This window comes from Myotis yumanensis, unplaced genomic scaffold (assembly GCF_028538775.1).
Source record: "Myotis yumanensis isolate MYYU_CA2020_CCGP unplaced genomic scaffold, mMyoYum1.0.hap1 SCAF_7, whole genome shotgun sequence".
NCBI lineage: Eukaryota > Metazoa > Chordata > Mammalia > Chiroptera > Vespertilionidae > Myotis > Myotis yumanensis.
In genome coordinates, this window is record NW_027223758.1 from 54,032,340 (window position 1) to 54,059,832 (window position 27,493).

The 27,493-nt window shown below is 58.5% G+C and overlaps 1 protein-coding gene across 1 annotated transcript in view; it reads left to right on the forward strand.

The window, feature by feature from the left end:
• The window catches only part of NFATC1 (nuclear factor of activated T cells 1), a 95,900-nt gene that overhangs the window by 9,130 nt on the left and 59,277 nt on the right, over positions 1–27,493 (forward strand). Inside the window, 6 exon segments of the mRNA XM_070420489.1 lie at positions 374–1,311; positions 1,313–1,473; positions 12,894–13,053; positions 22,808–23,010; positions 24,519–24,691; positions 25,764–25,904. Of these exon segments, the coding sequence (XP_070276590.1) occupies positions 374–1,311; positions 1,313–1,473; positions 12,894–13,053; positions 22,808–23,010; positions 24,519–24,691; positions 25,764–25,904 (1,776 nt within the window).

Consider the following 27,493-nt stretch of genomic DNA (forward strand, 5'->3'; position numbering starts at 1 on the left):
TGAACTGGGGAAGGTCTCATTCAGAATTCTGACAGCTGTTGGAGAGGCAACTTTTGAGCAAAGAGCAGAAAAAAGCAGGGAGGCCGTTGGTGCTGCTCTGGGAGGAAGGATGTTGGGCCGAGGGCAGCCGAGTGAGGGGCTGTGTGCTGGAGTGGAGATGGGGGAGGCCGGAAAGGGTCCCAGGAACCTCATTGCCTGGACAGGTTCCCCCGGGGAGGCCATCGGAGCAGCGTGAGCACCGCCCACGCCGGGGGTGAGGCTTGGAGCTGTGTGGAGATGTGGGACCTGATTCTGAGGCTCACTGGGCTGTGGGTTTGCATGTTTGATGACTGGCCCCCTGATGCCATCTTTTCCTTTTCACTTTTCCTTCCAGAGCATTACAGCTATGTGTCCTCCAATATCAGTCCGGGCCTGCCCCTGCCCACGGCGCACCCCTCGCTGCCAGTGCAGTGCCACGACATGCAGACGTCAGCCCCCGGCCTCTCCGCCGTGGCGGCCGCGAGCCACCCCTCGGGGTACGGAGCCGCTGTGGACGGCGGGCCCTCGGGCTACTTTCTGTCTTCCGGCCACGTCAGGCCCAACGGAGCCCCGGCCCTGGAAAGCCCCCGCATTGAGATAACGTCCTACCTGGGGCTGCACCACAACAACAACCAGTTTTTCCACGACGTGGAGGTGGAGGATGTCCTTCCCAACTCCAAACGCCCCCCTTCCACCGCCACCCTGAACCTGCCCAACCTGGAGTCCTACCGGGACCCCTCCTGCCTGAGCCCGGCCAGCAGCCTGTCCTCGCGCAGCTGCAACTCCGAGGCCTCGTCCTACGAGTCCAACTACTCATACCCGTACGCGTCCCCGCAGACGTCCCCTTGGCAATCCCCCTGCGTGTCCCCCAAGACCACAGACCCTGAGGAGGGCTTTCCCCGAGGCCTGGGGGCCTGCAGCCTGCTGGGCTCCCCGAGACACTCCCCTTCCACCTCGCCCCGCACGAGCATCACAGAGGAGAGCTGGCTGGGGGCGCGCACCTCCAGGCCCTCGTCCCCGAGCAACAAGAGGAAGTACGGCCTCAATGGCCGGCAGCTGTCCTGCTCCCCGCACCACTCACCCACGCCGTCCCCGCACAGCTCGCCACGGGTCAGCGTCACGGACGACACGTGGCTGGGCAACACCACGCAGTACACCAGCTCGGCCATCGTCGCCGCCATCAACGCCCTGAGCACCGACAGCAGCCTGGACCTGGGCGACGGCGTCCCCATCAAGGCCCGCAAGACCGCCCTGGACCATTCTCCCTCGGTGGCGCTCAAGGTGGAGCCGGCGGGGCGAGGACCTGGGCACCACGCCACCCTCGTCTGACTTCCCGCCGGAGGAGTTCCCCCCCTTCCAGCACATCCGGAAGGGCACCTTCTGCGACCAGTACCTGTCGGTGCCACAGCACCCGTACCCATGGGCCCGGCCCAGGTCCCCCACGTCCTACGCCAGGTGAGCGGGCGGGGTGGGTCCAAGGCTGGAGTTCTGCGTGCAGGTGCCGCAGGGCTCAAACCCCTGCAGCTCCGAACCAGAACCACCTCCCCAGCACCGGGGTTTGCTGCCACTCGGGGGAGTCTCGTCTTTAGCAGCTTCACCCCTCCCAGCCCTCCATGTCACGTGGCTCTCTCCCTGGTGTCTCGGTGTCCAAGTCGGCATCTTTATAAGGACACGGTCATAGTGGCTGCAGCCCGGCCTCCAGACATTGCTCACCTCCTGACAGGCCCACCTGCAAGTAAATTCACATTCTAGGGAGTGGGGTTAGGGCTCCTGCATACAGAGTCTGGGGCGCACAGAATTTACAAATACATGCGCTTGGCGTTTGTTTTGCGAAACCAAACGATCCCTGCCCTGTTTGTTTTCGCCTCCTACTCACCCACTTCCCGTCTCCACCTAATTGCTGTCAGCGCTGGGTGCAGATGGGCCTCAGCGCAGCACTCCCGAGCGAGCTAGAGCGAGCGGCAGCCGCTCCCTGCCGTGCCCACGTGCCCACGCTGTTTGGAGAACAACACATCCGCCTCCTCCCCAGAGACACACCAGTCCCTGCAGGCTGGTGACAGGGAGCTCAAGCATGTTCCCAGCCTCACGTCTTGGGTTGTTGATTTTTCTCTTTAACGGCGTGTGGGGCCGCTGGGGCTCAGCTGGGGCTGCTCACTCAGCCCCGCGTCTTTATTTTTAACTGAACAGCTTTCCCAACAGGTGGGCCTCTAACGACCCCTGGCGCATGCAGCCCCTGCAGCAGCATTGTGACGGGGCGTGAAGCACCGTTTGACACGGGCTGTGGCCGCCTCAGGAAGAAGCCCCTGTGACCTCCAGGAAGAGGCCCGTGTGACCTGCGTGTGGTTTTGGGGGGTGAGCTCAGTGTTTAGCTGGAGGGATTCTGGAAGCAAGATGGGCACAGGGCCCCGGCTTCCTGCAGAGCGCCCCCCCCCCCCCCACACACACACCCTCGGGCACGAAGGGTGAGCAGGAGGGCTGGGCGCTGCGGGACCCTCCAGAGGAGACCTGACAGTTTGTCAAGCAGTCAGTGCTGATGGTTAGGAGTCAGGACTCAGAGAGAAAGCAAGCATGGCTTTTCTTGATGTGCATTAGGGCACGTTTTTATCCCAATGTCTGCTTTCAACATGTGAAGTTTAAAAGGCTGGTATTTTCAAAGGTATCATCGAACAAACGTATCTCAGAACCTGGGATTCATTAATAAACCTGGGAACTGAAAACCCATTTGGGGGCATTTTTATAAATTTAAGGCTGGGTATGCCTGATGCGCTACTTTACAACTTTCATGTAAAGAAGAATGAGAATATTCAGAAGCTAACCACCTCCAGTCCAGAGCCGCCCACGTGTCACAGTGTGTGACCTTCTGTGTGTCCCTGGACCATGAAGGTCGTAGGCAGTGCCATGGGGCTCACTCCAATCTGGACGTCAAAGGCAGAGTGCGTCGGCAACACATCACTGTACCTGTGAGCAGGAAGATGACCGTAGCGAGGGGGTTTTTAAGAAGTTGTAGGAATTCAGTTTGTCCGGGGGGCTGGGACAAAATACCAGACTGGCGCCCTGGAGCCCTCCCTCCGGGGCCTGTGGACACTTGTCGTCAACCTGTCTCTCCTTTGTCTTCCCTCTGTGTCTGTCACTGTGTCCGAATTTCTCCCACCGAGGAGGGCACAGACAGCTTGGATCAGGGCCCACCCAAGGGCCTCACTTTATAACTCGATCCCCTGTAAAGACCCCGAGTCCACCCGCAGTCACATACCGAGGTCCCGGAGCGAGGACTAGGTCTCTCCCTTCGAGGTGCACTCGAGTGTTCCTGGCGGGTGGCCGTCTGCACGACCAGCCTGGGTTTATTTAACTCGTGGTCAGAAAGCAGGTGCCCTTCGTCCCTGTCATTCCCTGGCCACCGACTGCCCTTTATCTCTCGGTTGCAGAGCCCAGTGCGGTGTGCCGCCCCTGACATTCCTGTGCGTTCACGCAGACAGAGCCCGAGGAAGGCACGAGCCCCCCCACGGGTGTGAGGCTAACCTTTCCCACCGTTGGGGCCTCACAGCCAATATGTTTCCTGGTCCTGGCCGCCTGTTTCCCTGTGACCCGTCAGCTGGTGCTCGGGGGCAGCAGGGCCCCGTGGAAGCCAGAGGGGAGGGCGGCCAGACTTCCTTCCTGAGCAAGTGCAGCCAGCGTCAGACGTCAGCAGGTCAGCCACGCAGCGGACGCTGCTGCCATGATGGTGCAGTCTGGGCGGGGAACCTGCCACCACCAGCCCCCGCCCTCCGTTCAGGGCCTCTGTACCCGGTTACTCGTGTCCCCCCAGGAAAAGGAGCATCGGTGTGGGGTGAGCCCCGGGGCGCGCTGTGGCGTCATTTCCCTGCTGGGCGTGTCTCCTCTGTGCAGCGGCGTTTGTGGCTTACCCCTCAGGCAGAGCGTCTGGCAGGCCCGTGGGGTTAAGACGAGGCTGACTTCTTGCTTGAGTCGAATTTGATAGAATTTCATAGTTCTAGAGTTCAGACTTGTTTAGAGCTCAGTGGAATGACGCTTCTGTTGTTCGAGCTCAGGAAATGCACTGGAATTACGGCTGACTCCGAGTTCCCCATAAAAAATCCGAGTTTTAGTGTCCAGGTCAGCCCTAAGCCTCTTGGGAACGCGAGGGGATTCTTCCCCCGCCCCCCACTTCTTTCTGCGGTGATGGTGCTGCTGCGGCGGCGTCCCCAGGCCCACCTTGTTACAGGACGCGGCCACCTGCCCGTGGGCTCGAGAGGCTGCCCGGTGCAGGGGCCCTGAGGGTGCAGGGGCCCCAAGGGTGCAGGGGCCAGGGCGGCGGGGGCGTCTGGTGCCTGGGTCTGCATTTGGTATTTTCTAGATGGTCGTTTACAGATGTGCCTTTAGCCGGTTTCATATTAACCTAAAGGGGCTGAGTGTCTGTGTCCAGGGGTTGTCTCTGTGCGTGAGAACGTTTAGTTTCTTTCAGATCCAGGTCATGAAAAGTTCCGGCTTCGGGGGTTTAATGTCTTTAGCGCCGGGACCACCTCTGACTCTGCCTGGAGAGAGGCAGAGCCCGTGAGGACGTAGACTTACGCTGGTTGTGGGAGGCGGAGCGTGTTCCGTGCGTCTTATCTGATTAGGTTCAAGCAGCTGGACGAGCAGCTGGCGTTTTAATTTGCATGCTCACAGAACACCAAGGGCCGCGATTAGCTCGATGCACAGTGTTGACTCGGAGCCGAAGGGTTCGGTGGCCTGGGGACTACGTCCAAATCCATGTATTTTCAACGTGGCGCCGTTTAGGTCTTTGACTGTGATAGTGATGGCTTCAGAAATGTTCATAACTTTTGTGCGAGGCAGAAGTGCTCGCTTCCAAACTCTGATGAAACTGCTGAAGCCTGTTGCGTTTATAAGTTACCTGACTGTCTTCAGATTATCCTACTTTGGAGTAAGATAAGTGCTCCGGTCAGAAGCACATGTGCTAGAGTCCGAGAGAGATGAAATAAACCCGTAGGTGAGTCACCAGTCCAGCCGGCAGGTCCTTCCACAGGGGTCACCGCTCTGACCGGGCCGTGTGCTCGTGGTCAGTGTCAGGCCAACCCACCCCGGACAGTGGACGTCACTTCGGGTTTTTTTCTTTTCCTGACCCGGCGGAAGCAGCACGGCACCTGCACACCGTGAGGGGAAGCTCCCTGGCGGTCTTTGGGGAGGTGCTGCGGGGACACAGTTGGAGTCGGCGCAGCTCCGAGTGCCGGCCGGCCGGAGCTGAGTCGGGGCTGCTTGCTCAGGCCCCCGGTTCGCCCGCACTGAAGCCTGTGGTCACCTGGCTCAGAGCTGCCCCTCACTGGGTCCCTGCATCCAGAGACCCAGCTGGGTTTCCATCTCCCAGGGGCATCCTCTGGGGCGGGTGGGACCCCAGAGACGGATGGCTCCACGAGGCCCAGACACCCCGGCCACAGCCCTTTCTAGAGTGGTGGTTCTCAACCTTCTGGCCTTTTAAATACAGTTCCTCATGTTGTGACGCAACCATAAAATTATTTTCGTTGCTACTTCATAACTGTACTGTTGCTACTGTTATGAATCGTAATGTAAATATCTGATATGCAGGATGGTCTTAGGCGACCCCTGTGAAAGGGTCGTTCGACCGCCAAAGGGGTCTCGACCCACAGGTTGAGAACCGCTGTTAGAGGATGAACTTGGTGTTGGACGAGCAGGAACTGGGGGACTGTGTGCTGTTGTTGGGGACATGGGAGATGATGGTGTCCACTTGTGCACAGGCACGTGTCAGGTTGGGGGGGGGGGGGGGCGGGGAGCTAAGCCACGTCTCTCTGCGCCTGCTCTGTAGCATTTAGGCAGCTCACAGCTTTCTACCTGGCAGCTCTGAACAGGCCCAACACCAGGTGTTGCCGTCCCGACTGCCAATTGGAGAGCTTACCTGACGGTCACACCTGGGATTGTGAGCGAGTGGCCGAGGGAGGGCCGGGGCGGGGGGGGGGGGGGGGGCTTGCTTCACCAGCACAGCCCTCCCCAGGTGTGCCTGCGGGATGTGGGCCCTGGTTTCCCTGCTGAGGGGATTCTGTGAGTGTCAATTATGAGGAGAAAGAGGAACTGCAGTACTTCTGCGTCCTGGACGGGATAAAATAATTCGGATCTTTGTGGCTTTACACTCAGATTTTTAAGTCGAGCTGTTGAGATCTGAAATGTTGCCTAATATCAGAGAATAATCCAAATGCCAGACGAGTTCCAGCCGTGCGACTGGCCAGTACCTGGTCTGCCCTGCTCGTGTTCCCGAGTGCGTGCCGGGCGGAGGCTGCTCTTGGGCCTCACGTCCCCGACCTGGGCGCCTCCGGTGTCCAGTTTTGACATTTCCCACCCTGCCCAGAGGTGGGAAGGAGGTGTCCAGTGAGGACGTGTGTCACTGACCACAGGCAAAGCGGAGCGGGTTCTGCGCCGACCTTTTCCTCCGAGCAGAGTAGTGGGGAGGGCCCTTCACCGTCGAGCCTGCAGCAAGCCCTGCGGCCAACGTGTGCCAGCGGCCTGGGGAAACCAGATAGCGCCCTGCCTGGGAGATTAAAATTTAATCGGGAGACGGCGGTTGTCTCCCGTTAAAACTAGACCTTCCGTGTAATTGATGGGACTTGTTTGCCGGTGTTCTTGGGTTCCTGAGCCAAAGTGGTTTTGTTGTTGTTGTTGTTGTTTGCTATTCCTCACCATAGGATATTTTTTCTGCTGATTTTGAGAGGGAGTCGGGGGCGGGGGGGTGGGGAGAGAGAGAAACATTGATATGTCACTTCGATTGGTTGCCTCCCACACCCACCCTGACAGGGGCCGGGATCAAACCTGCACCCCAGAGACGTGCCTGTGACTGGGAATAGAACCTGCGACCCTCGTTGTGCAGGCCAACGCTCTAACCACTGAACCATGCCAGCCAGGGCTGAAGTGTTTTTCTACGTCACAGTGCGGTTTGCTGTTTTATCAGTGCCTCTAAAATGCCTTTCTGGAAGCTGGGCTGCCCCAGGTGCAAGCGATGAGATTTCCTGTGAGTCCAGGGTGCTCTGTGCTCTGATATGACCTCCGTGTGGGGGTGGGGGGTGGGGCAGACCCACGTCCGTGGTGAGGGCACCATGCAGAGAACGGGGAAGGGCTGACACGGCTGGGTCGCTGAGCACTACGAGGATGCAGGTGTCGGGCGTCTCTAAGCCGTGACACCTGCAAGCTTGCCCCTGTGAACCCGGCCCCGCCTGCCGGTGAGGAGCAGGCTCTGGTCTGTGCATTGGGAGACGGTCGCACACTCGGGGTCAGGCAGTGGCCAGCAGTATCCCGGGGGTCAGTGTGTGTAGTTCCTTGATCTTTCCGGATGCATGGTTGAAGGCCTGTGGGGTGGACAGCTCAGTCCTCTCCTGGCTGCCCAGGCACCTGCAGACCCCACGGCTCTCCAGAATCTGAGGTTGCTTCTCAGGCACTGGGTGACACGTGGGGTGGTCGTACCCTGGGAGGCCCTGCGCAGCGTAGAGATGCCCACTTCCCCCCGAAAGTCACGTTTCACAGGTGAGTATGAGGTGTGGGGTGGGCACCTGTGCCAATGCCGTTTTCCCGGAGCTCAGGGCTCTGCATGCGGAACATATGGTCCGAGGTCAGAGGACACCAGCGAGGAGGAGCCAGCGTGAGTCAGAGCTCTCCTGTCGCAGGGCAGGAGCCCAGCAGGCGAGCAGTTAGTGTCCTCAGATTCTGCCTCTGGGAGCCACCCCACCCCCAGTTGTAGGGAATGTCCCAGGTGATTCAGTGGGAAGAGCCTGGCTTTGTGGGTCAGAGGGGGCGGCTGAGCTGGGTGGTTCGGTGCAGCTCTGCCCACGGGTGCCTTTGGGGACCCAGAGACCCTGCCTCAATGGCCCCCGAACTATACTGATCACTGTTTTTAAACGAGAGAGAGAAAAGACGAAACGAGACAGCAAGCAGCCCCCGGCTGCCGGCCTGAGGACACGTCGAAGGTTTGACACGTCTCCCTCACGCGCTGGCTCTCCCCTGGGGTGGGTTTGCGTCCTGCCACGTCGAGTGTGTGGCTTCAGCTACGTTGGGCCGTGTCGGCCTCATGAAAAGGCTCTCCGGTTTCCTCCGTGGTGGGACGTGTGGGCTTTAACTCTTAGAAAACTGAGAACGGAGAGGGTTTTACCCAAACGGTTGAAACTGCCTCCCCTCTGGGTTCCTACCACGGAAGGAAACCCTCTCACCCACAGGGGCGATCTGAGACGCTCACTTAGCTCAGCGGGTGGGGCGACCGACGTGAACATGAGTGTCAGACCCGGGGGTGCAGGTGTGTCCAGGTGGGTGCCCCTCGCTCAGACCCGCACGCTGGTGAGGGCCAGGGGAGGCTGGGTCTTGAAACAGTTTGTTATTGGCGTTACCCAAGGAATATCCTCCACTGCAGAGTTCTTCGGAACGTGGATTAGCGAAGAGACAACCAGGTCCTGACGTCCTCTGCCCGGAGGTGGTGGAGACGGAGGACTGAGTCGCACAGGGATCACTCAGCGCGCGTCGTTCTCCCGGGCTTAGGGCCGTTCACTCTGTTTTACGAAGGATGTTGAGCTTGTGGTTGTTACAGACGCGTGGCAACTAACTCAGGGTCGGCCAGTCTCAGCTCCCACCGGCTCGTGTGCCCTGACGTCATTTGGCCTTTTCTCTAAATATTCAGTGTGAGATAAAAGACGGGACTCGTTTTTAGAATTATGGTCCCGTAGCTATCATATTAGAAACCAACAAGTAACTTAAAAGTAACCCCTTGGGGTCGTCGAGCGAGCTGTGGGCTCCTGCCCGGCCCCCCCCTTCACCGCCCCGACTCACACGGTACCTTTACGCTTTGCTCCCCGAGTTCAGCTGGGATGAAGCCTGACGCTTCCCCAGACCCTTCGGGTTGCCACGTGCCACCTGGCTCCTCGTCTGTCCCGTGTTCCCTGTGTTTTTCTCAAATTGGTGCTGAGTCTGGGGAATTGCTGGGATTCTGGCTTCATGTTTGGCCACGCGTGCGTGCCCTCGGGCGGCAGGCCTGTGTCTCTCTCCCTGGTCACTGACGAAACGGCCTGAAGGTGGTTTTCCATTTTAAATCGAGAGCCTTGGTTTGAAGGTCTGGCTTGTGTCCGCGCTGCCCCCTCAATCCTGGGATCTCAAGGGGGTGGGGGGTGGGGCTCCTCCAGGGGCCTGAGAGGAGGTGGGACGGCTCGTGAGCCTGAAGCACCATCGTCAGCAGTGCATTGCCCCCAGGCCACCTGGGTTCTGAGTTCTGGGGTACACCTGCAGGTCTCAGTATTTGTTCCCGCGGGTCGGGGGCGCTGAGCTTCCAGGTCCCCGGTGCGGGTGGAGACGCAGGACCGTCGCAGGGAGCGGGGATGCTGAGCTGCATCTGCGGAGACTGAGGGAGTCAGCGACGGGTCTGCACAGAGAAGGGTGTCCTGTGCGCCCCGGGGGCTCCATGAGCAGGGCCTCCCGCGGGTGCTGCTGCGCACCTGGCTGCTCATGAAACCCTCGCACTGCAGACAGGCCAGCTCCCTGGGCGGGCGGGCGGCAGGGCCCGGGCGGGAAGAAGCCCTCCCTGTGGGTCCCCACGGCCGACTTCTCAGATGCAGCCGAGGGGGTGGGCAGCCGGGCAGCGGGGGAAAGCGTGGCCCCGGTAGTAGATGCAGACGGAGGAAAACCCTGAGTGACTCTCCCATTTTGGATCACAGTGTGTAGGTGGCTTTGCTCTGTGAACAGCGTTTAAAAGAACCCTTCACACTTTTTCTATGTGAAGGAAACGCAAAAAGTTCAATGAAAAACGAAAGGCTTTTCTCATGGGAAACGGTGGTCACAGCAGCCCCGAGCACAGGGTGATTCAAACCGGGAGCGCCCGCATCTTTTCCACCTGGGGAGGCCTCGCCCACGCACAGCAGACACGGGGAGCTATGACTCGCTTCCCTGTGTTATCGCAGGAGGCGTCCCCAGCCAGGGGGCAGGGCTGGCTCCTCACTGGCAGACAGGCCAGCCCGAGCCCGAGCCCGAGCCCGTGGGGCCACCCTTCACCTGGCTCCTGCCCCCAAGGGTGTCAGTGATAGCAGCCACGTGATGGCCACAGCAGGCACTCTGCACTGACGGGTGGACCTGGACCAGGCAGCTGGCCAGCCCTCCGGGCGGTGGGGATGATGTTAGTAGAACATGCTCTGATTCTCATGCACAGGCCCAACGGTCAGCATTTAAAAACGTTTTGTTTTGCAAGAATCCCAGATTCACACAAAGTGGCAGAGAACCGTGTCCCCTTTAGCCAGCATCCCTGTAACGACACTGCCGACAGCAGGGCCTGTGTGGGCACCGTGTGTGTGTGTGTGTGTGTGTGTGTGTGTGTATGGTGCCTCGGAGGAGACCAGGGTACGGAAGACGGGCTGTGTCCCAGCTTTTCTTAGAACCTAACCGATCTCCCAGCAGCTGAGCGAGGTGGTGTGACTTGTCACCCCCATTTTACAAGGGAGAAAACTGAGCAAGAAGTCAGGAGAGAGATGTCATTCTCCGCAAGCCGCCCGGTCCTGGTCCTGAGCAGGCTTTCTCTACAAGAGCAGCCTCGATGGCTCTGCAGGGTCAGCCTTTGTGGCCTCGGACCTTCCCCTGGACCCTGAGCCAGGCCAGGCCCGGCCCAGCTGGCGCCTTTGGGGAGGAATGTGTTTGAGACTTTCCAAGTTAAAGGCAGCTTTAGCCAGCCCCGCGCCCATGACCGTTCCCAGTCATGTCCTCCACGTGCATGACTCCTGTTGTGTTTTTGAATTTGCTCCTCACATGATGCTCACAACACCACGTCCCACTGTTTATGAAATCATTAGGTTTTACCTGACAGATGACCGCAGCAGGCCCCGGAGTGGTGAGCACTGTTTGCCGCAGATGACTCTACGTCGGACAGTCACCGTCCCTCCGGAGTGTCTTCGCAGACCCCAGAGGGCAGGCTGTTGGGATGGGCCGGGCCTGGAGCTAGGGCCTGGGGCCACGCTGCCTTTAATAAAATGCAGGGAGAGAAATCAGGACGTGTAGAATCTAGAGATTTTCAGCATTTCCTGCTCGTGGCATGAAAGTATTTACCTTCGTTGTTTTCATTTATTTGTTTATTTTTTTAATCCTCACCCCAGGATATTTTTTCTTTTGATTTTTAGAGCGTGTGGAAGAAAGGGGGGAGGGGGGAGGAGGGAGAGAAACATGGATGTGAGAGCCGGGGATTGAACTTGCAACCCAGGTACGTGCCCTTAAGCCCAAGACTTTTTGACGGGCAGACCAGTGCTCCAACCACTGAGGCACACCAGCCACGGCATGTGTGACTTCTAAAAAATTGAATTAAGCTGAAGGTGACTTGGAAGCTCGGACATGTCTGTTGTATTGAGCCAGCAAAGCCCGAGGCTGGGGCTGACGTTCCTGACGGCAGAGCTGGTGCGGGGCTGCGAGGAGGGAAGAGGGGCGGCCGCGAGTCACCGCTTCGCCCAGCCACTGGCTGGCACTTTTCGCCCGAATCAGAGACCCAGATTCATGCTGAACATTTCCAGGCAAAAACAGTAATTTTACTCATCTGTGATACAGTATTTATTTTGTGAACCATCCTAACTTTAAATTGTGCACACGGTGTGTGGCTAACTCTCAGCGAGACAAGAGCAAATTATTCACACAGATTCATTCGGTAACATTCAAGTGCAAAGCGTCTAGAACAGTGGTTCTCAACCTTCCTAATGCCGCAACCCTTTAATGCAGTTCCTCATGTTGTGGTGACCCCCAGCCATAAAATTATTTTCGTTGCTACTTCATAACTGTAAGGTTGCTACTGTTATGAATCGTAATGTAAATATGTGATTAATCACAAAAACAATATGTAATTGTATATGTGTTTTCCGATGGTCTTAGGCGACTCCTGTGAAAGGGTCGTTCGACCCCCAAAGGGGTCGCGACCCACAGGTTGAGAACCGCTGGTCTAGAAGATATGTTGCCCTTACCCCACGAGTGAGGAGTTAACTTTCCTCCGTTCCTCCCGCCCCCTCACCGTCTCTCACGCTCTTTTTTTTTTTTTTAAGTTTCTGGGAATCAGATGGAGCTAACTTTTTATTTCTTTTTTTTCTATTTATAGTAAGTGATAGTAGTCTTGTTACCTAGGTCAGTAGTTTATACACAGTAATACAACATAGAAACAGCACATTGGTACTCTAGACGGAGGTGCTGTCTTGGGGTCTCGGGGCACTGACCTCTGCCCAGAGTCTGTCTGGGAGCTGGGGGGAGGCCCTCACTGTAAGCAGTCAGACTGCGTCCCCTCCCCGGGCCCCTTCGTTCCTCATGTGGAAGCCCAGTGCTCTGGTGGCTCCTTGCGTCTGGCCGTGGTGCGGGACACAGAGCAGGTGACTCGGGAGGTCACCCGGGAAGTGCCCACCGGCGAGCTCTCCCGCGGTTGCTGTTTAGTGTCACTCGGAGGCGAGCCTGCATTTCGATGGTGGTGGCGCCCGTGCCCGGCCCTGTGACTGGCATTTCTCTCATTCTCGCGCTCACGCGTATTTATCCCGCTTCTCTTGGTCAACTTACAGGATGAATGTCTGCAGAGGTGACTGGGGTGGTGATGAGGGAGAAACGGGGTCTGAGCAGGCGTCCCTCTGTGGCTGGGAAAGATGCCCCGTTAGACCTGGAGCCGAGCTACTAGGGAGGTTCGGTCGTCCACACAGGCCTGTCGCGAGAGAGGAAGGTGTTGCGAGGTCCTCCGTGGGAAATGTTTCCATCTTGTTCAGGAGCCTCATTGCGAAGACCCGCCAGGCCCTGGCCACGTGCCCCCAAGTGAGCTGCCTGTGTCAGGACGTGACCTCACCGACGGGGCGAGGGGGCGCCGTGGGGCGCGGTGTGCGCGGGTCTAACGCTCTGCTGTTCTCTTCCAGCCCGTCTCTCCCTGCCCTCGACTGGCAGCTGCCGTCGCACTCGGGGCCCTACGAGCTGAGGATCGAGGTGCAGCCCAAGTCCCACCACAGAGCCCACTACGAGACGGAGGGCAGCCGGGGGGCCGTGAAGGCGTCGGCGGGGGGACACCCCAGCGTGCAGGTACCAGTGTGCTCACCTGGGCTTCTCGGGTCCATAGGCAACTTTGTGGCAACCGCTAGCATCTCTTCCTTTTCTCTCTTTAAAAATAAGCTATCATCTCCCAACTGGTCCGGCGAAATGCTTTGTGTGCCCGGTGAAGGCCTGGTTTCTCCCTGTACGCTTAGAGGCTGAGGGACACCGTGCAGCTCTTTTTGCTGCCGCTGGTGGGTCAGCTGCAGTCGTGGTGGGGCAGGGGGCTCTGCTGGCAGGGCCGGTGCCACCCCCCCTCACAGCCCTTTGGAGGAAATAGGATTTAGGGTTAGAGCTGGTGTCCGGGGAGCACCTTGGTCACCGTGACAGGGACGGGGGTCACCTGCCGCCCTAACCTTGTCCCCCTGCTCCCCCCGGGGAGTGGGTCTGAAGGCCCGGGAGGCTGTGGGCAGGCATCGGCGTTTCCCTGGGTCACAGGTCACCTAAGAAGCTGTAAGTCCCCTCCCCTCCCCCGCCAGGCTCCTGGTGTGACCATCACGTTGGGGGTGGGCGGGCCTCGCCCCAGAGCTCCAGGCCTTGCGGCAATGACAAGAACATTCCCCCGAGTCTGTGCCCACCACGGCTGCGCCCGGCCCGCTATCGGGATGATGCCAGCGGGCGCCCGTGTTAGGCTTTATTCACTGAAGTAAATAAGAGCTTGGGAGGGAGGAGGGCACGCAGGCCAACTCGTCGGCCAGCACGACAATCAGCACCATCGGGCAGGTGCTGGGGGGGGCACTCAGCCCCGCGGGGACGGTAGGTGGCACTTGTGGCCGTGCACTTGGCACCGGTTAATACCTGCCTGGTTAGCCGACTCCGCGCAGCCGGTGACATTTTAAGTTGCCGCCTCCGGCGGGAGAAAGGTCAGACACGCCTACGTCCAGCCGAGCTCCAGGGCTGCAGGCATTTAGCTCCCTTTCTGGCCACAGTTTTCATGGACGAACGTGGTTGTGGCTGAACAGGAGAGACGTTCCAGCCGAGAGAAACGAGGGGCATGAGGATAAAGCAGCGAGAACTAAAAGCCCTCCCGCTGCCTGTGCATGCCGGCGAGAGACGCGGGGGATGCGGTGCGGCCGTGGAGCCTCCCTCACCGGCGGCTGAGGACTGTCCAGTGGAGGGTGCGCAGAAAGTGGGTGTCCACCTTCACCCCTTAAGTGTCCTGGGCGGTCGGGGTGTCACCATCAGTGTGACAGCTCGGAGCACTGACACCCTTTGGAGGAATTATAAACATTTAAAATGGCCTCGGAACTTAGTTCAAATTACAGGACAGCAAAGTGGGAGGGGCTGGCTCTGTGTTTAAACAGAAGGGACAGCCCCAGCCCCATCGGTGCCCGAACACCAGGGTCAGGATGTCTGCCAGCGTCTCCTCATGAGGAGCTGGTCATTGAGGATTTCTGACCCCTCGGTGCCAGCGTGAGTTTGCGTCTGTGCAAGTGTGAGGCAAGCGTGAAAAAGAAGGGATGGGGGGCGGGGTGGGGTCCTTTTTCGGTTGGTGGACCACAAGTCAGATAAAAACTGAGTTAGCACACAGTTATAAAGCAGACGAAGAAAAGCTCGCTGCTTGGCTGTGATGGCTCGGTGCCCCCAGCCCTGCCCTGCACGGCACCATGTTGCATGTCCTCTGACACCAGGACCCACACCCGCACCCTCGCCTCCTCCAGAAATGGCCACGATCGCAGGGCCTTAGCCCGACGTGACCGGTCACTGTTCTGATCAGAACTGTGTCACCACGGATCGCGGGAGAGCCACCCAGCGAACCCGGAAGCTCTCGCTGGATAAACACGAAGTCCCGGAACCTCCAGCGGTCAGACCTTCCACATCGCCGAGAGCTTGTCCGGGAAGTGAGCCCGCGATCTTCTGCAGGAGGGGACGCCCAGGTGCCCGAGCGAGGACACAACTGTTTCTCCAGCGTCAGTGATCGGGGGAGCTGTCCCCACAGCCCCCCTGCTCTGCATCCGAGACAGTGATGACCTCCTTTCCGGACGGATGAGGGGACACAGTGCCACCGGGTTCACCCAGCGTCGGCCAGTGGGGTGGGGTCGAGGAGTGTGCAGGGCACTTTCCACACTCAGGACGCTTCCTAGACTCTCCAGTCACCGACAGCCTAGGAGGCGTCCTGGGGAGTCGGGGGCTGCTCACTCCGCCCCCCCCCCCCTCCACCCCCACGACCACAGCACGCGGCACGGCTCTGTGGGGCTCTGTGGGTTTAGCAGGCTGGGTCTGGGCCCGGCAGTGGCTCTGGGAAGGGGCAGTTCTGCCACCTTCTCGGGGACAGGAAAGCAGAGGGGTTGTCGCCTGAGTGGACGGCAGGAAGATGCCTTTCCAGGGAGGCGGGCTGGGCCTCTCCCGGTATTTTTACTAATAAGCCAGAGTTACATCCCTGAGGAGCCTGGATCTGGTGCCACCACCTTCTTCAGACAAGAACACAGACGCTCCCAAGCCCCCACCGTTCATCCCTTCTCTGTCCTGTTTGCCTGGAGCTCCGCCTCCTGCCATCCTCCAGCCTCTGTCCAGGCCTCCTTTGTCCTTCTTCTCTGTCGTCCGCCTGTGTCCCCGACCCCAGAGCGCTGCTCACGTGAGCCCGTGGTGGGTGAGCATCCAGAGAGCCCGTCTGGGGTGTCCTGTGTCCCTGCTCCCGTCGGGGCTCGAGGAGCCACCCAGGGAGGCCGCTGCTCTCTGACCGAGGGGTCAAAGGGTGAAGCTCTGTTTACCAAGCCACCAAAATAACTTTCTCGATAGCATCTAGCCCATCACGCAGGAGGCCGGTGTATGAATAATTAATCAGTCATGGAAACATGAAACACAGCGAAGGCTTTGTCGATTCCTGAACAGCATTTTAGGTTCGCTGGTCAGTTATGAGTGACCACGTAACCCCTGTCCGGCCGAGGAAGGAACCGGGTCCAGAGCTGGGAGCCGGGTGAGCCTCGCTGGACTCACCCTCAGGCTTGGGCTCGGACAGGGTGGCTTGTGCTCTGCGTGGTTCCAAGGGACTCCCTTTAATTAGGGCGCTTGGCGATTAGGCTCAGTGTTGCCCCCATAGACCATGGCAGATACCTTTCTGTCGTACTAGACATGTGAGAGCTGAAACCACAGAATGACCGCAGTTGCTTCTTGTCCGATGGTTAGAATCAGCATCCAGAGTCAGGCTCTTACAGTTTTCGTTTTATGAAGTCCCCCCCCCCCCCCCCCCCGGGCTCGTAGGGGTGGCTGAGTGCCCAACACTGTGAGACTCAGGCCCTGGGGGGCTCGACTCCTGGGACAAACTGTGACTCCGGTTATCCACTGTCCGCAGCATGTGTGTGTTCCCCACAGCTTCGTTCCACTTTTCATCCAGTCTGCAGCCAAGGCAGCACTATTAACCTGGAAAGCCAGGGTTTCACAAAAGCCAGGGAGGTCGCTATTACTGAAGTAAATCACTATTTCATGGCAAACCCGAGGTCCACCTTGGAGCCAGGCGTCCGAGACCCAGAGCAGCTTCAGTTCTGCTCAGGGCCCTGCATGGGGGCGGAAGGCCGGGCAGTGGCTTTAAAATGCAGGTCTGAACCCAACCAGACACCCGCCCCGCCCCCGGTCTGCAGCCGCATGCTGCTGACCTGCCTGGGGCGCGGATTAATTTTTCATGGGTCGGCCTCGGCCGCTGGGCATCTGCTCTCTACTCTTTCACAGCGTCCAGGCAGGTGGCCGGCTCCTTCCCGGGCTACCTCGCCCGCGGGCCCGAGGATTGCGCCCTCGTGCGGGGCCTTGTTGTTGCCGTCAGGCGCTCGTGAGGACTTGGCGTGTTCTCTCCTCCCTCCTGCAAAGCCGAGTGGCTGTGAGTGGCGAGGAGGAGGCCGGTGACGATAATGAGGAGTGGGGCGAGGGCCGGTGGGCCATGACCTTCACCCAGAGCCCCGGCTTTCACCTTTGTCTGCTGCGTTCAGAGGCTGTTCTGTGTGTGAGGGAGGGCCCCCGGGTGGGGGGATGTCCCCTCCTGAGTTGCTGTTACATAACTGTCCCTGAGCCTCTGTGGGCTGCGGCGCCCCGAGTGCCGTCGGCCTGGGCCCGGGTCTGGGTCGCTGGGCACGCTATACCAGTGGCTGGCCACGGCCTCACCTCTCGTCGGGAACACGGGGCCCTTGTCCGGATACAGCACTTTGCTCTGTGTCGGCACAAAGACGGGCACACAATCGCCCCTTGACCAGCCACTCGGTGGCCGTCCCTCACAGCACTCGGTGCCAGGGGAGGGGCAGCTGATGGCAGACTGGTGTCCGGCCTGTGGGCGATGGGCATCTGGCCGGCATTGCCTACGGACCAGTGCGGGAGCCCCTGTGAGGTCTCCGGGGCCCAGCACCGGCGCCGGCCGTTGTGCCGGCCCTGCCCTGACTCAGGGATGGCAAGCACCAGGCCAGGCATGGCTCCCAGAAGGCTCCCCTCTGTCCACCCTGCACACAGGAGTGGCCCGCCAGCCCTCATCCTGGGCAGTTAATTACAGTCTCGCCCTCCGACGACTCCGGGGGCACAGCTGTCATGACTTCTGACCGCACCAGCTTTGCCTCTCAGGGCTCCTGGGCCTCTGCCCCGCCAGGTCTGACCCTCCCGCCCTATGTGGCCGTTGTCTTCAGGCCCACGTGTGAGCCGGGCAGCTGTGGCATCGAGGGGAGTGGCCTTGTGAGGAGGCACCACCTGGCCTCACCCTGCCACAGAGGCCCCTGTGTGTCCCGAGCATCTGGTCTGGTTCAGTTGCCCCAGGGCCATCCCACCTGCTGGAGACCTACGGCTTCTCGTTCTTTTATTTTGTGTCTAGAAATTTCCACGTGCCTCAGGGAAAGCTCTGGAAAGTGGGGTCTGAGTAAACACCAGGCATCGGAACGAATCCTCGCTGCCCGCTGACAGCCCGGGAACAGGAATTGGATGGCCTGGGCCCTAGTGGCGACAGCGTGGCCGGGGCCCAAGCCACAGAGCCAGGCGGACATTTCCTCTCAAAATCCCGTCACGGCTTTCCATGTGGAAGCCACGTCCCATCCTGGGACACCGGGGCAGAGGCGGAGGGGGCTGGAGTGAGCCGGGACGCCCATCCCAGCAGGCAGAAGAGAGGCCTCCACGGGGTGGAGGGGCGGAGGGGGACGGTGCCTCCCTGCATCGAGGGGTGGCTGCGCGTCTGGGTGTCCGCACACTGCACAGCCCGTGCCCACTGTGGAATGAGAAGGAGGACAGACAGTTTTGAGTGCAGGTTGGCGAGGAGAGGGCTGGGAAGCTTCACTCACTGTGGAACGGAGCCGCGTGCGGGGGGAGGAGTTGGAGCCAGGCAGGCGTGTGCTTAGGAAGACAGCCAGGGGTGGCCAAGCCTGTGGACAGAGGCCCGCGTGCCACCGTCTCTGGCATTTCAGCTTTTCAAATATTTATGCAGATAAACTCCCTGAATATGGTCCTCACTTATTTTCTGCCTTTTCAGAAAGGTAGAAAAATGTCACACACAAACCCAGGAAACTCTAGGAACAAACTCTTTTTCCTGCAAGGAACATCGTGCGGCCTCTTGGAGCCTCTTTGTTGCTGGAACTGAGTCTGTGACTTGTGTGCAGTTTAAAAACTGTGGCTGGAAGGCTTTGGTGTCCTGGCGATTTACACCATCTCGTTTTACGGCATAAACCTGGTTTTGTGGGAGAACACGCGTGGTCTGACTCGGTACTAAAGCAATGTCATCCACAGGGAGGGCTCTCAGAAGTAAGGTGACACTTCGTGGTGTAAACTCGGTGTGGACATTGGGTCATTGCACACACGTGCACACGTACACACATATGCAACACATGTTTGTACACACGTACACACGTCCACGGTGCACACCTATACACATGCACACGCACAACACCGTGGGAGCTGGGCAGAGTGGCCCACCGAGACATGAGTCACTGAGACCAGCGCTGCAGGTGAGTCCTGGCTGGACGTGGCAGGTGCACAGCCAGCTCTGTCCCCGCCCGTCCCATGGGAGTTCCGCGTCCTCCCGTCACTCGCTGTCACTGTAGGATGGTTCCCCTGAGCTGACTGGGCCCGGAGCCAGTTCCTGCATCCTCATACCTGCACATCTGCACACCCTGGCACCCAGGCACATGCACACACACATGTACACACATCACACCTGCACACACACCAGCCAGTCTTGTGAGGAAGGGAGTATTGAGGGCCCTTCATCTGGCAGCTTTAACCTGCAGGTCATCATGAACCAGGAGGCTGCGGCCCCTGAAACTCACTTTACAAATGCAGAGCTCACGTCCTGCAGTTAAGGTTCTGCCTGCACCACGTTAGCAGGTCCCAGGGAGGCGTGGCCCAGAGGGTGGGGTAAGGTGCCTGGGCTCACGCGTGTTCTCACACAGTTTGGGGGCTTTTCCTGTGGACTTTTGGCTCCATTTTGTTGCCAGTTTCATTTCTTATTTTTAGTTTTCCTCTTTCCTTAATAAGGAGGCAAGAAATCGGTGTCTTTACAACTGTCAGCTGTGCTTTGATGACCACGTGTCACAACAGCAGGCGCCTCCCCCACGGACACCGGCCCCAGACAAGCTCATGGCCACCCCTGTCGCTCACTGTCCCAGAACCGGTGCTAGAGACTGTGACTTCCCTCTTCATTATCTGGCAGAGACGTGGCGGGATGTAGGAACACTGCTCACGGAGGGGGACCCCCTCGGAGCCTCACTCCCCATGACCTGTCCCTCGCCACTGCCTTCACCACGAGGCCCGGCCTCCTGTGCAGTTGGCAGCGAGAATCTGGGACTGAAAGTGTAATTAATGTGATGATGCTCATACAACAAACAGCCTCTGAGTTAATCCATAGCAGGAACATTTGGGTAAAAAGAAGTGAAACCCTTTTCTAAACTGGATTTTCCCTCCCCGCATAGTTCCTTTTGGCATCGAGTAAAGACACAGATTTTACATCTGGGTTAAATGCATAATTTCCCTTTGCTCCTGGGTTGACGCTCAATCACTGAGCCACACCGGCCAGGCCATAATTTCCCTTTGAACAGACAAGCTAAGATTTCCTTGCTTAGCTTGTGAGTAAACCAACTAAGAATGGCTAGTTGAAAAGGAACTAATTTCCCTCAACTGCAGGTCATCATGAACCAGGGCCTCGGTCTCCCGTACTGACTTCTTTGTTCACACGACACTGCCTTCCCCTGTGTGTGTGTGTATGTGCACGTGTGTGTCCTGTGTGTGTGTTTGTGTATGTGTGCATGTGTTGCCTGTGTTGGGGGCATGGGCTTGGGAGCACTGCTTGAATTTCAACATTGAATAAACTTGACCTCAATCTCTCCCCTCACCTGTCATCTCACTCGTAAGTGCTGAGCTAAGCATAGGAGCTAAAAACAAACATTTTTATGTGTAGAAAACTCAGGAGCTCTTACACCTTGAAATGGAATAATGCATTTTGTTTAGCATAGAGAGGTCATTGTTATGACAGATAATTTTATAAATATTATCCTGACAGATACTATAATGTGCCAGAGGCTGAAAACCATGCAGTGCAACATGTGAAGTATTTAAATTACTTTTCTTAAAATGAACTTCATGTTTTAAATAATAGATGTTTACCTTCCAGGTTAAACCCCATATATTCCCATTTTCACTGAAATAGCATGTTTTTAAAAGGCTAGTTATACCCACAATCCATTGCATTCCACATGCCATCTGATAATCTCCACAGTGGGAGTCCCAGGGGGATTTTAAATTGTCATTTTCAAAACATCTGACCCTAGCCCGGCCGTGTCAGGCCAACGGGACTGCCTCCTGACTCCGAGGAGCTCGCCGGAGCCACAGGAGACGAGGTTTAGGCCAAAGACTCATTTTCTTGCATTAAGTTTACCACATAGAACACAAAATGACAGAATTTGTTTCTTAATCAATCTCTGATTTAAATTTAATATTTTCTGATCATAAAATTTAGGTTTGGGTCCAGCGTGGAGTTAGGTTTCTTAGTAAGTTCGCTAACCTGGCAAAGACTGGAGTTGCACTCCCAGAAGGAGGCGGGAAGGCGTGGCCCAGACAGTGGGCCTCGGTCTCCCGTACTGACTGCCCACAGTTCCCGCGCAGACACTCCTGTCTGCACCTGGAGAAAAGTCTTCAGTCCACAGGGGACACACGTCGCTCCTGCAGGTTAAGAGCCACCTGAGGTGAGTGCCAGGTGCTGGCGGGTTCCCTGTGGAGACCGGGAAGGTCTGCCTTGGTGTTCACTTGCATGAGGCCAGGAGGAGAGCATGTGGACAGAGCCAGCGAGGGAGAGACCACCCCACGCCCCATGCTGAGCACAGCTCTCTGTTCCTGCCAGCTTCTCCCGTGCCACTGTGGAAACTCAGGTGTGTCAGCTGCAGGCAGGAGACGCGCCCCCTATGTGTGCACAGGCCTTGCACACTGTCAGTAGTCCAAACGTGTCAGAGACCTGAGGATCAGGATGACACTCAGTTATTTCAACACGGAAGGACCACTTTGAGGTCGATCACGTTGGCAATGCTCAGGACTGAGGCACAGGCAGGCAGACGGAGATAAGACAAGGACACGCACACACTGCAACCGGGAGTGCAGTCTCCCCACCAAACATAGGGCTCCCGAGGGGCTGGGGGCTGCTGAGTGTGCATGTAAACGTGAGTGTGCGTGGTGTGTGTGTGTGTGTGTGTGTGTGTGTGTGTGTAGAGCCTGTGTGTGCACATTTGTGTCTGAATGTGAATGCATGTAAGTGTCTGCAAGATGAGTGTGCATGAGTGGACTGTCCCCTGTGGTTCGGACTGGGGACATGTCTGCACTCACCCTCTGTGCACCATCCTCCTCTGGCTCCGTCACCTCTCCCCAGGGCGTTCAGAGCCTCCTGCTCCATTGGCCACAGCAGGTGATAGGTGTGGTCTGTCAGCATCGACGAGCGGCTGCAGAGTGTTCGCCAGGACAGCATAGACACCAGGCCCTGAGCAAGCCTGTGCTGGGTGTCTCAGGGCCGCTGGGGAGTTACTGGAAGCTGCAAATTCATGCATCTCAGGAGCTGCAAATTGGTCTGTGTGTGACAGCCTGTGGATGGTGTCACTGGGGCAATACTGAAAGAGCTACTGCTCTTTCCACTGGTCCCTCTGAAGGGGGCCGCCTGAGACAGGGAGAAAAGGATCGTGTCCCATTGGGCACTTGATTCTACCCAGCAAACAGCTTAGTCTTAGCATCGCCCAACTTTCTGATGGGGCCGCCCAGCTGCATGGGATCCTCACAGCTGTCATTGGCCAAGCAGACACAGGGTGTCCTCGCAGGCTGTGACACACATGGAAGGCAGATGGGTCTGAGGAACAGGCAGCTGCCACCTGGAGGGACCCGCCATGCCCAGAGGGACCCATGTGCTGGGAGGGACTGGGGCTCCTTCCCACCTGCCTGTCCTGCAGAGGAGACGGCACGGCTGTGAGCATCGTCACTGTCGTCATCCCGCCTGCTGGTCACAGCGGTGGCTGTGGCTGCACATGTGCGTGTGTGTGTGCACGTGTGTGAGTGGGTACGCGTGCGCCTGTGTGTGCTTGAGCAGGGGCAGCAGCGTTGAAAGCCTGCCTATCACCAACTGTCCCCGGACCTGGGGGAAAGGGGGCCTTTCCAGGCTCCCGGTTTCATTGTCACAGAGAAGCAAGGGGCCAAGTGGGAGAGACTAACCCCGAGCACCTGTCACCGTTTCCTTTGAATTCGCCTCTGCTGATGAAAGTTTAATTGCTTCTGAGCGGCCTGTGCGCGAGCGCTGAGCGGGGGTTTGTTCTCTCGCCAGCTCCACGGCTACCTGGAGAGCGAGCCCCTCACGCTGCAGCTGTTCATCGGGACGGCGGACGACCGTCTGCTGCGGCCACACGCCTTCTACCAGGTCCACCGCATCACGGGGAAGACCGTGTCCACCACCAGCCACGAGGCCGTCCTCTCCAACACCAAAGTCCTGGAGATCCCGCTTCTGCCAGAAAACAACATGAGAGCCATGTAAGCACTGCCCGCCACACGGTCCAGGCGCCCCGGGGCACGGCAGGCGTGTCCTCGGCATTCGTAGCCCCCACATCCCACAGCTCAGTAGCCCAGTCCGTAAGTAAACCTCACAAAGGTTAATGACGATTTCTGTCTTTCTGGGGTTTCAGCCAGTTAAACAGTCCTGCACCTGCAAGTCACCCCCTCTCCCCCAGTGCCTGCATTCCACTCCCACACAGGACCCAAATTGGAGGGACGGTTAACCTGCAAACATTGAACAGTTACAGAGAACACCGTGTCTGGGCCGCAGTCCGTGGTTCCTAGTCTCTCGGAGTCCTTGACGTGTAGTCAGCTCTGACTCACTAGTTTAGAGTTGGATTCCTTATAAGCTGAGGCTTACACACCTCATCTCTGAATGGGGCCTGTACTCACGGCTTCACGAATGCTCTAATTGAGTGACTGTCAGGGGCTGTGCACATCACTCCTGAGCTGTGGACGCCACAGAGAAAGAGACCACAGTCATCCCATGGGATTTACATCCTGCTGGGGCCCCGGGGTGGTGTATCAGAGCTTGGTGGCCCCTGGAGCTCAGGATCATGTCCCTGAGGCAGAAAGCTGGGTATGCAGGGAGACAGCATGTGCAAAGGCCCTGGGGCTGCAGAGTTTGCGGTGTTCATGGGGACAGTGTGGGAGGTAGGGCAGGCCACAGTGTGTTGGACTTTGAGTGGAATTTTGGTAAGTTTTGTCATGAAACTGTTCGAGTTGAAAACAGAGGGAAAGTTTTCTCTTCGTGTGGACTTTTCCCAGATTTGCCCACACCTCTTGAGTTCATTCTCAGCCCTTGGGTTTAGTTCAAGAGCTGGAATCAGTTTCCTCCAGACCAGGCAGTCGGGTGGTCGGAGAGCCCATGGGTCCTCAGCAGCAGCAGCTGTGACTTCGGTGAGAGCCGTCCAGGTGCAGGGGCACTGCTGGAGCCACCGCGGTCCCCAGTCCGCACCAATGGGCCGGGCCACCAATGGGCCGGCTGAGTGTCTGAATGTCTGCCTCCTCCGCTTCCTGAGAGGAAAAGTATCAGTTTCCACCCGGCATTCTGTACCCAGACTGTTGTGCTGGAGTCTAGTGCTCAGTGAAGCTAAACAAAATCCTGTGAAGCTGTAGGAAAGTCGAGATCTTGAGCTGAGCAACAGGGCTGCTGCCAGAACCTTAAATAAATGAACTTAGCTCCGAGACGGAGGGGCAGGTCCTGGCTCTGGGCTCCCGGGGCGTGTCCTGCTCGGGTCCCTCCAGGCCACGCACCGGCCGACGCTGTGGGCCTGCCCGTGTCTGCGGGTGACGACGGGGGACCACGGCGAGAGGGACTGGGCTGTCTGCACGGCCCCCCTCCCTCGCTGGGGTAGACGGCAGGGTGTGTCCTGTCCCCGGTGGGTGGCTGTCCTGCCCTGGGGGCTCGGGCGGGTGGAGCGGCGAGGACGGGCGCCTTGCCCGTGCAGTGGGACCGGCAGGCAGTGGACTCTTGTTTTGGGCAGCATTGACTGTGCCGGGATCCTGAAGCTCCGGAACTCAGACATCGAGCTGCGCAAGGGGGAGACGGACATTGGCAGGAAGAACACTCGCGTGAGGCTGGTGTTCCGGGTGCACATCCCGCAGCCCAGCGGCCGCACGCTGTCGCTGCAGGTGGCCTCCAACCCCATCGAGTGCTGTGAGTACCCCGTCACGCCGACAGCGCGTCCTCGCCTTTTGTACGGCCCGAGCGGTGGGTCCCATCTGCTAACATGCTTTCCTGGGCCGTCTCGGCGCACGCCCCTCGTCTCACAGTCCTACCCCGTGTGGTGACGGCAGACATGGGTTAGCGTCAGCGCAGGGCCCGGGCTGGTCCCAGCACCGACAGGGGGGCAGGGAAAAGTGAAAGGAAGTTTGTCTTGAAACACAGATCCCTGCTGTGGTCGCATTTGCGTTAACCCTCCCACGGGACATTGGGAAGCTGAGTGTCACCCAGCATCCCCTGGTGGTCCTGCTTCCATGTGGTCTGGGGTCCTTCCTCTTGTGATCGTTTTGCTAGCTTTTGTTAGCAGATTGGGTGCCCTGCATCCCCACAGCCTTCTCTCTGCCCAGGAGGGGGACCCCAGGCTGGTCTATTGAGCTGCTCCCCAGGAAACCCGGGGGGGCCTGGCCCACCCACCAACCATGTCAGAATCACTCCTGCTTCCCTCATCTCGGAATGGCCCGACCCGGCCCCAGGTGTGGGCTCTCGGGAAACGCACCTGTCCTCACGCTCACCTGCCCCCTGTTTCAGCTGAGGGCCTTGGTTTGGTTCCTTTGTTGCCCACGCTAACGTCAGGCTGACTCGGGGATGGGGTTCCTCTCTCGCCCCGGCCCCTGCCCTGTGACGGTGGCCCTGCCCAGCTGTCCCCTGCCGCCCTGCTCCTGCTGGCCCCCGCACGTCTCACAGACGCCTGCCTCACGCCCTGGCCTTTCTGCCGTGTGGCTGCCTCTGAGATGGGGGGACCCCTGGGCTGTGTGAGAACCCGGGTACGTGGCGCACCCTTAAACACTCTGCCCGCCGGCCTCTGGGGACAGTGTGTGGCCTCCCAGCACCGGTGGGGGGAGGAATGGCTGCACATTGTCCCGTGATGGCTCACGCTGTCCGCACAGTCCCCAGAGGAGCTCTCTGAAGGCAGCGGTTCCCAAAGGCCTGGGCGTCTCGGGGGGGGCATTTGGGGGATGCTGGGGCGGGCAGGCCGGCGGCGCCTCACTGTCTCCTGACCCCGCAGCCCAGCGGTCGGCCCAGGAGCTGCCTCTGGTGGAGAAGCAGAGCGTGGCCAGCTGCCCCGTCCTGGGAGGGAAGAGGATGGTCCTGTCCGGCCACAACTTCCTGCAGGACTCCAAAGTCATCTTCGTGGAGAAAGCACCAGGTATCTCCCTTAGAATCAGACCATCAAGTGTTTCCGGGTGGGCGCTGGGGGCATGGGGTTCTGGAGGCGGAGGCCTCTGCGTGTGGGTCCATGTGTACAGGCGTGGGCTGTAACCGCTGGGGCTGCGTCCAGCCATGAGCGTTTGTGCCAGCAGAAGGTTTACTTCTGGAGTCGCCGAGGGCCCATCCTCACGCAGTTGGTGTCTGAGGGGCAGCTGTGGGGCCGCCGCATGGGTGGCATGCTCTCCCCTGGGCCGCATGGTGGCCCGCTGCCTGGACTGGGCAGGTGCTCCACGTGGGCCAGGTCTTTCTCAGAATCACAGACTCTCAGAGGCAGGTGACCTGGCACAGAGCAGCCGCAATCACCAGGGGGACCCACACTGCGGCCCACAAACCTTCCCATCACCTTCCAGCTTCCCCATCCGTGCTGGTGACCCCCAAGATGCCAACACAGAGCTGCTGTTCTCTTCGTGACTGGTGGCCTCCAGGCCCCAGCTGTTCTCTGTGAGCCATGCAGACCTCATCGTCAGGAGATCTATAGATGTCGTCTGTGTGGGCAAGTGTAGACTCCACCTGTGCTGGCGAATGTAGATGCTGTGGGCGAGTGTAGACCTCTGTGGGCGAGTGTAGACCTGTGTGGGCGAGTGTAGATCTCCGTGTGGGCGAGTGTAGACCTCTGTGTGGATGAGCGTAGACCTCTATGGGCGAGTGTAGATCTCCGTGTGGGCGAGTGTAGACCTCTGTGTGGGTGAGTGTAGACCTCTATGTGGATGAGTGTAGACCTTCGTGTGGGTGAGTGGAGACCTCCGTGTGGGCGAGTGTAGATCTCCATGTGGGCGAGTGTAGACCTCCGTGTGGGCAAGTGTAGATCTCCGTGTGGGCGAGTGTAGACCTCTGTGGTGGTGTTTGAAGAGGGAGCTGTGGACAGAGGCTGCTGTGGGGCGAGGGTAAGAGTCCCTTTCCTCTGGATAGATGTGGGGGTGGCACCACTCCTGCCCCTTGGATGCCCTACCTGAGTCTGTGGAGAAGCCACTGGCGCTCACGTGGTTAAGGTACGAGAGTGAGGGTTCCCGGAGTTTGTGGTTGGAGCCAGCCTGTCCGCAGAGCAGCCTCCACCCTGCTGTGGGGGAGGGGAGCCTGCAGGTGGCCAGGCTGGTGGCCTGTTTCATCTTTTTCAAATTTCCCATTTGGAATTTTCCTGAGAGTGCCAGGGCCGGACTCATGCAAACCACTGAAAACCGCCAACATTCAGCCTCCATAATGGGTCTTGATTTTGTACAGTTTGCAAGAAAATTAAGTGCTTCAATCAGAATGGGCTTAAAAGTCTTCCCCATTTAGCGTAGTCTGCCTATGTAATCATGCACATAATTGGAAAACATGTCTTGAATTATGGAGAAAAACCAACTAAGTGTGATGACAAGGAGAGGAATTTGAATTTCTGGAACACCCTTCTTTGGAGGACGTTAATCTTGAAATAATTTAACCTTTTGAGCTTTAAAAGTGTGTGTGTGAGTGCTGAGGCAGGAACACCGGCCGGGGCTCTGTCGTCGCGCGGAGACTGTGATCAGAACTTGCACAAAGCGGGGGTTG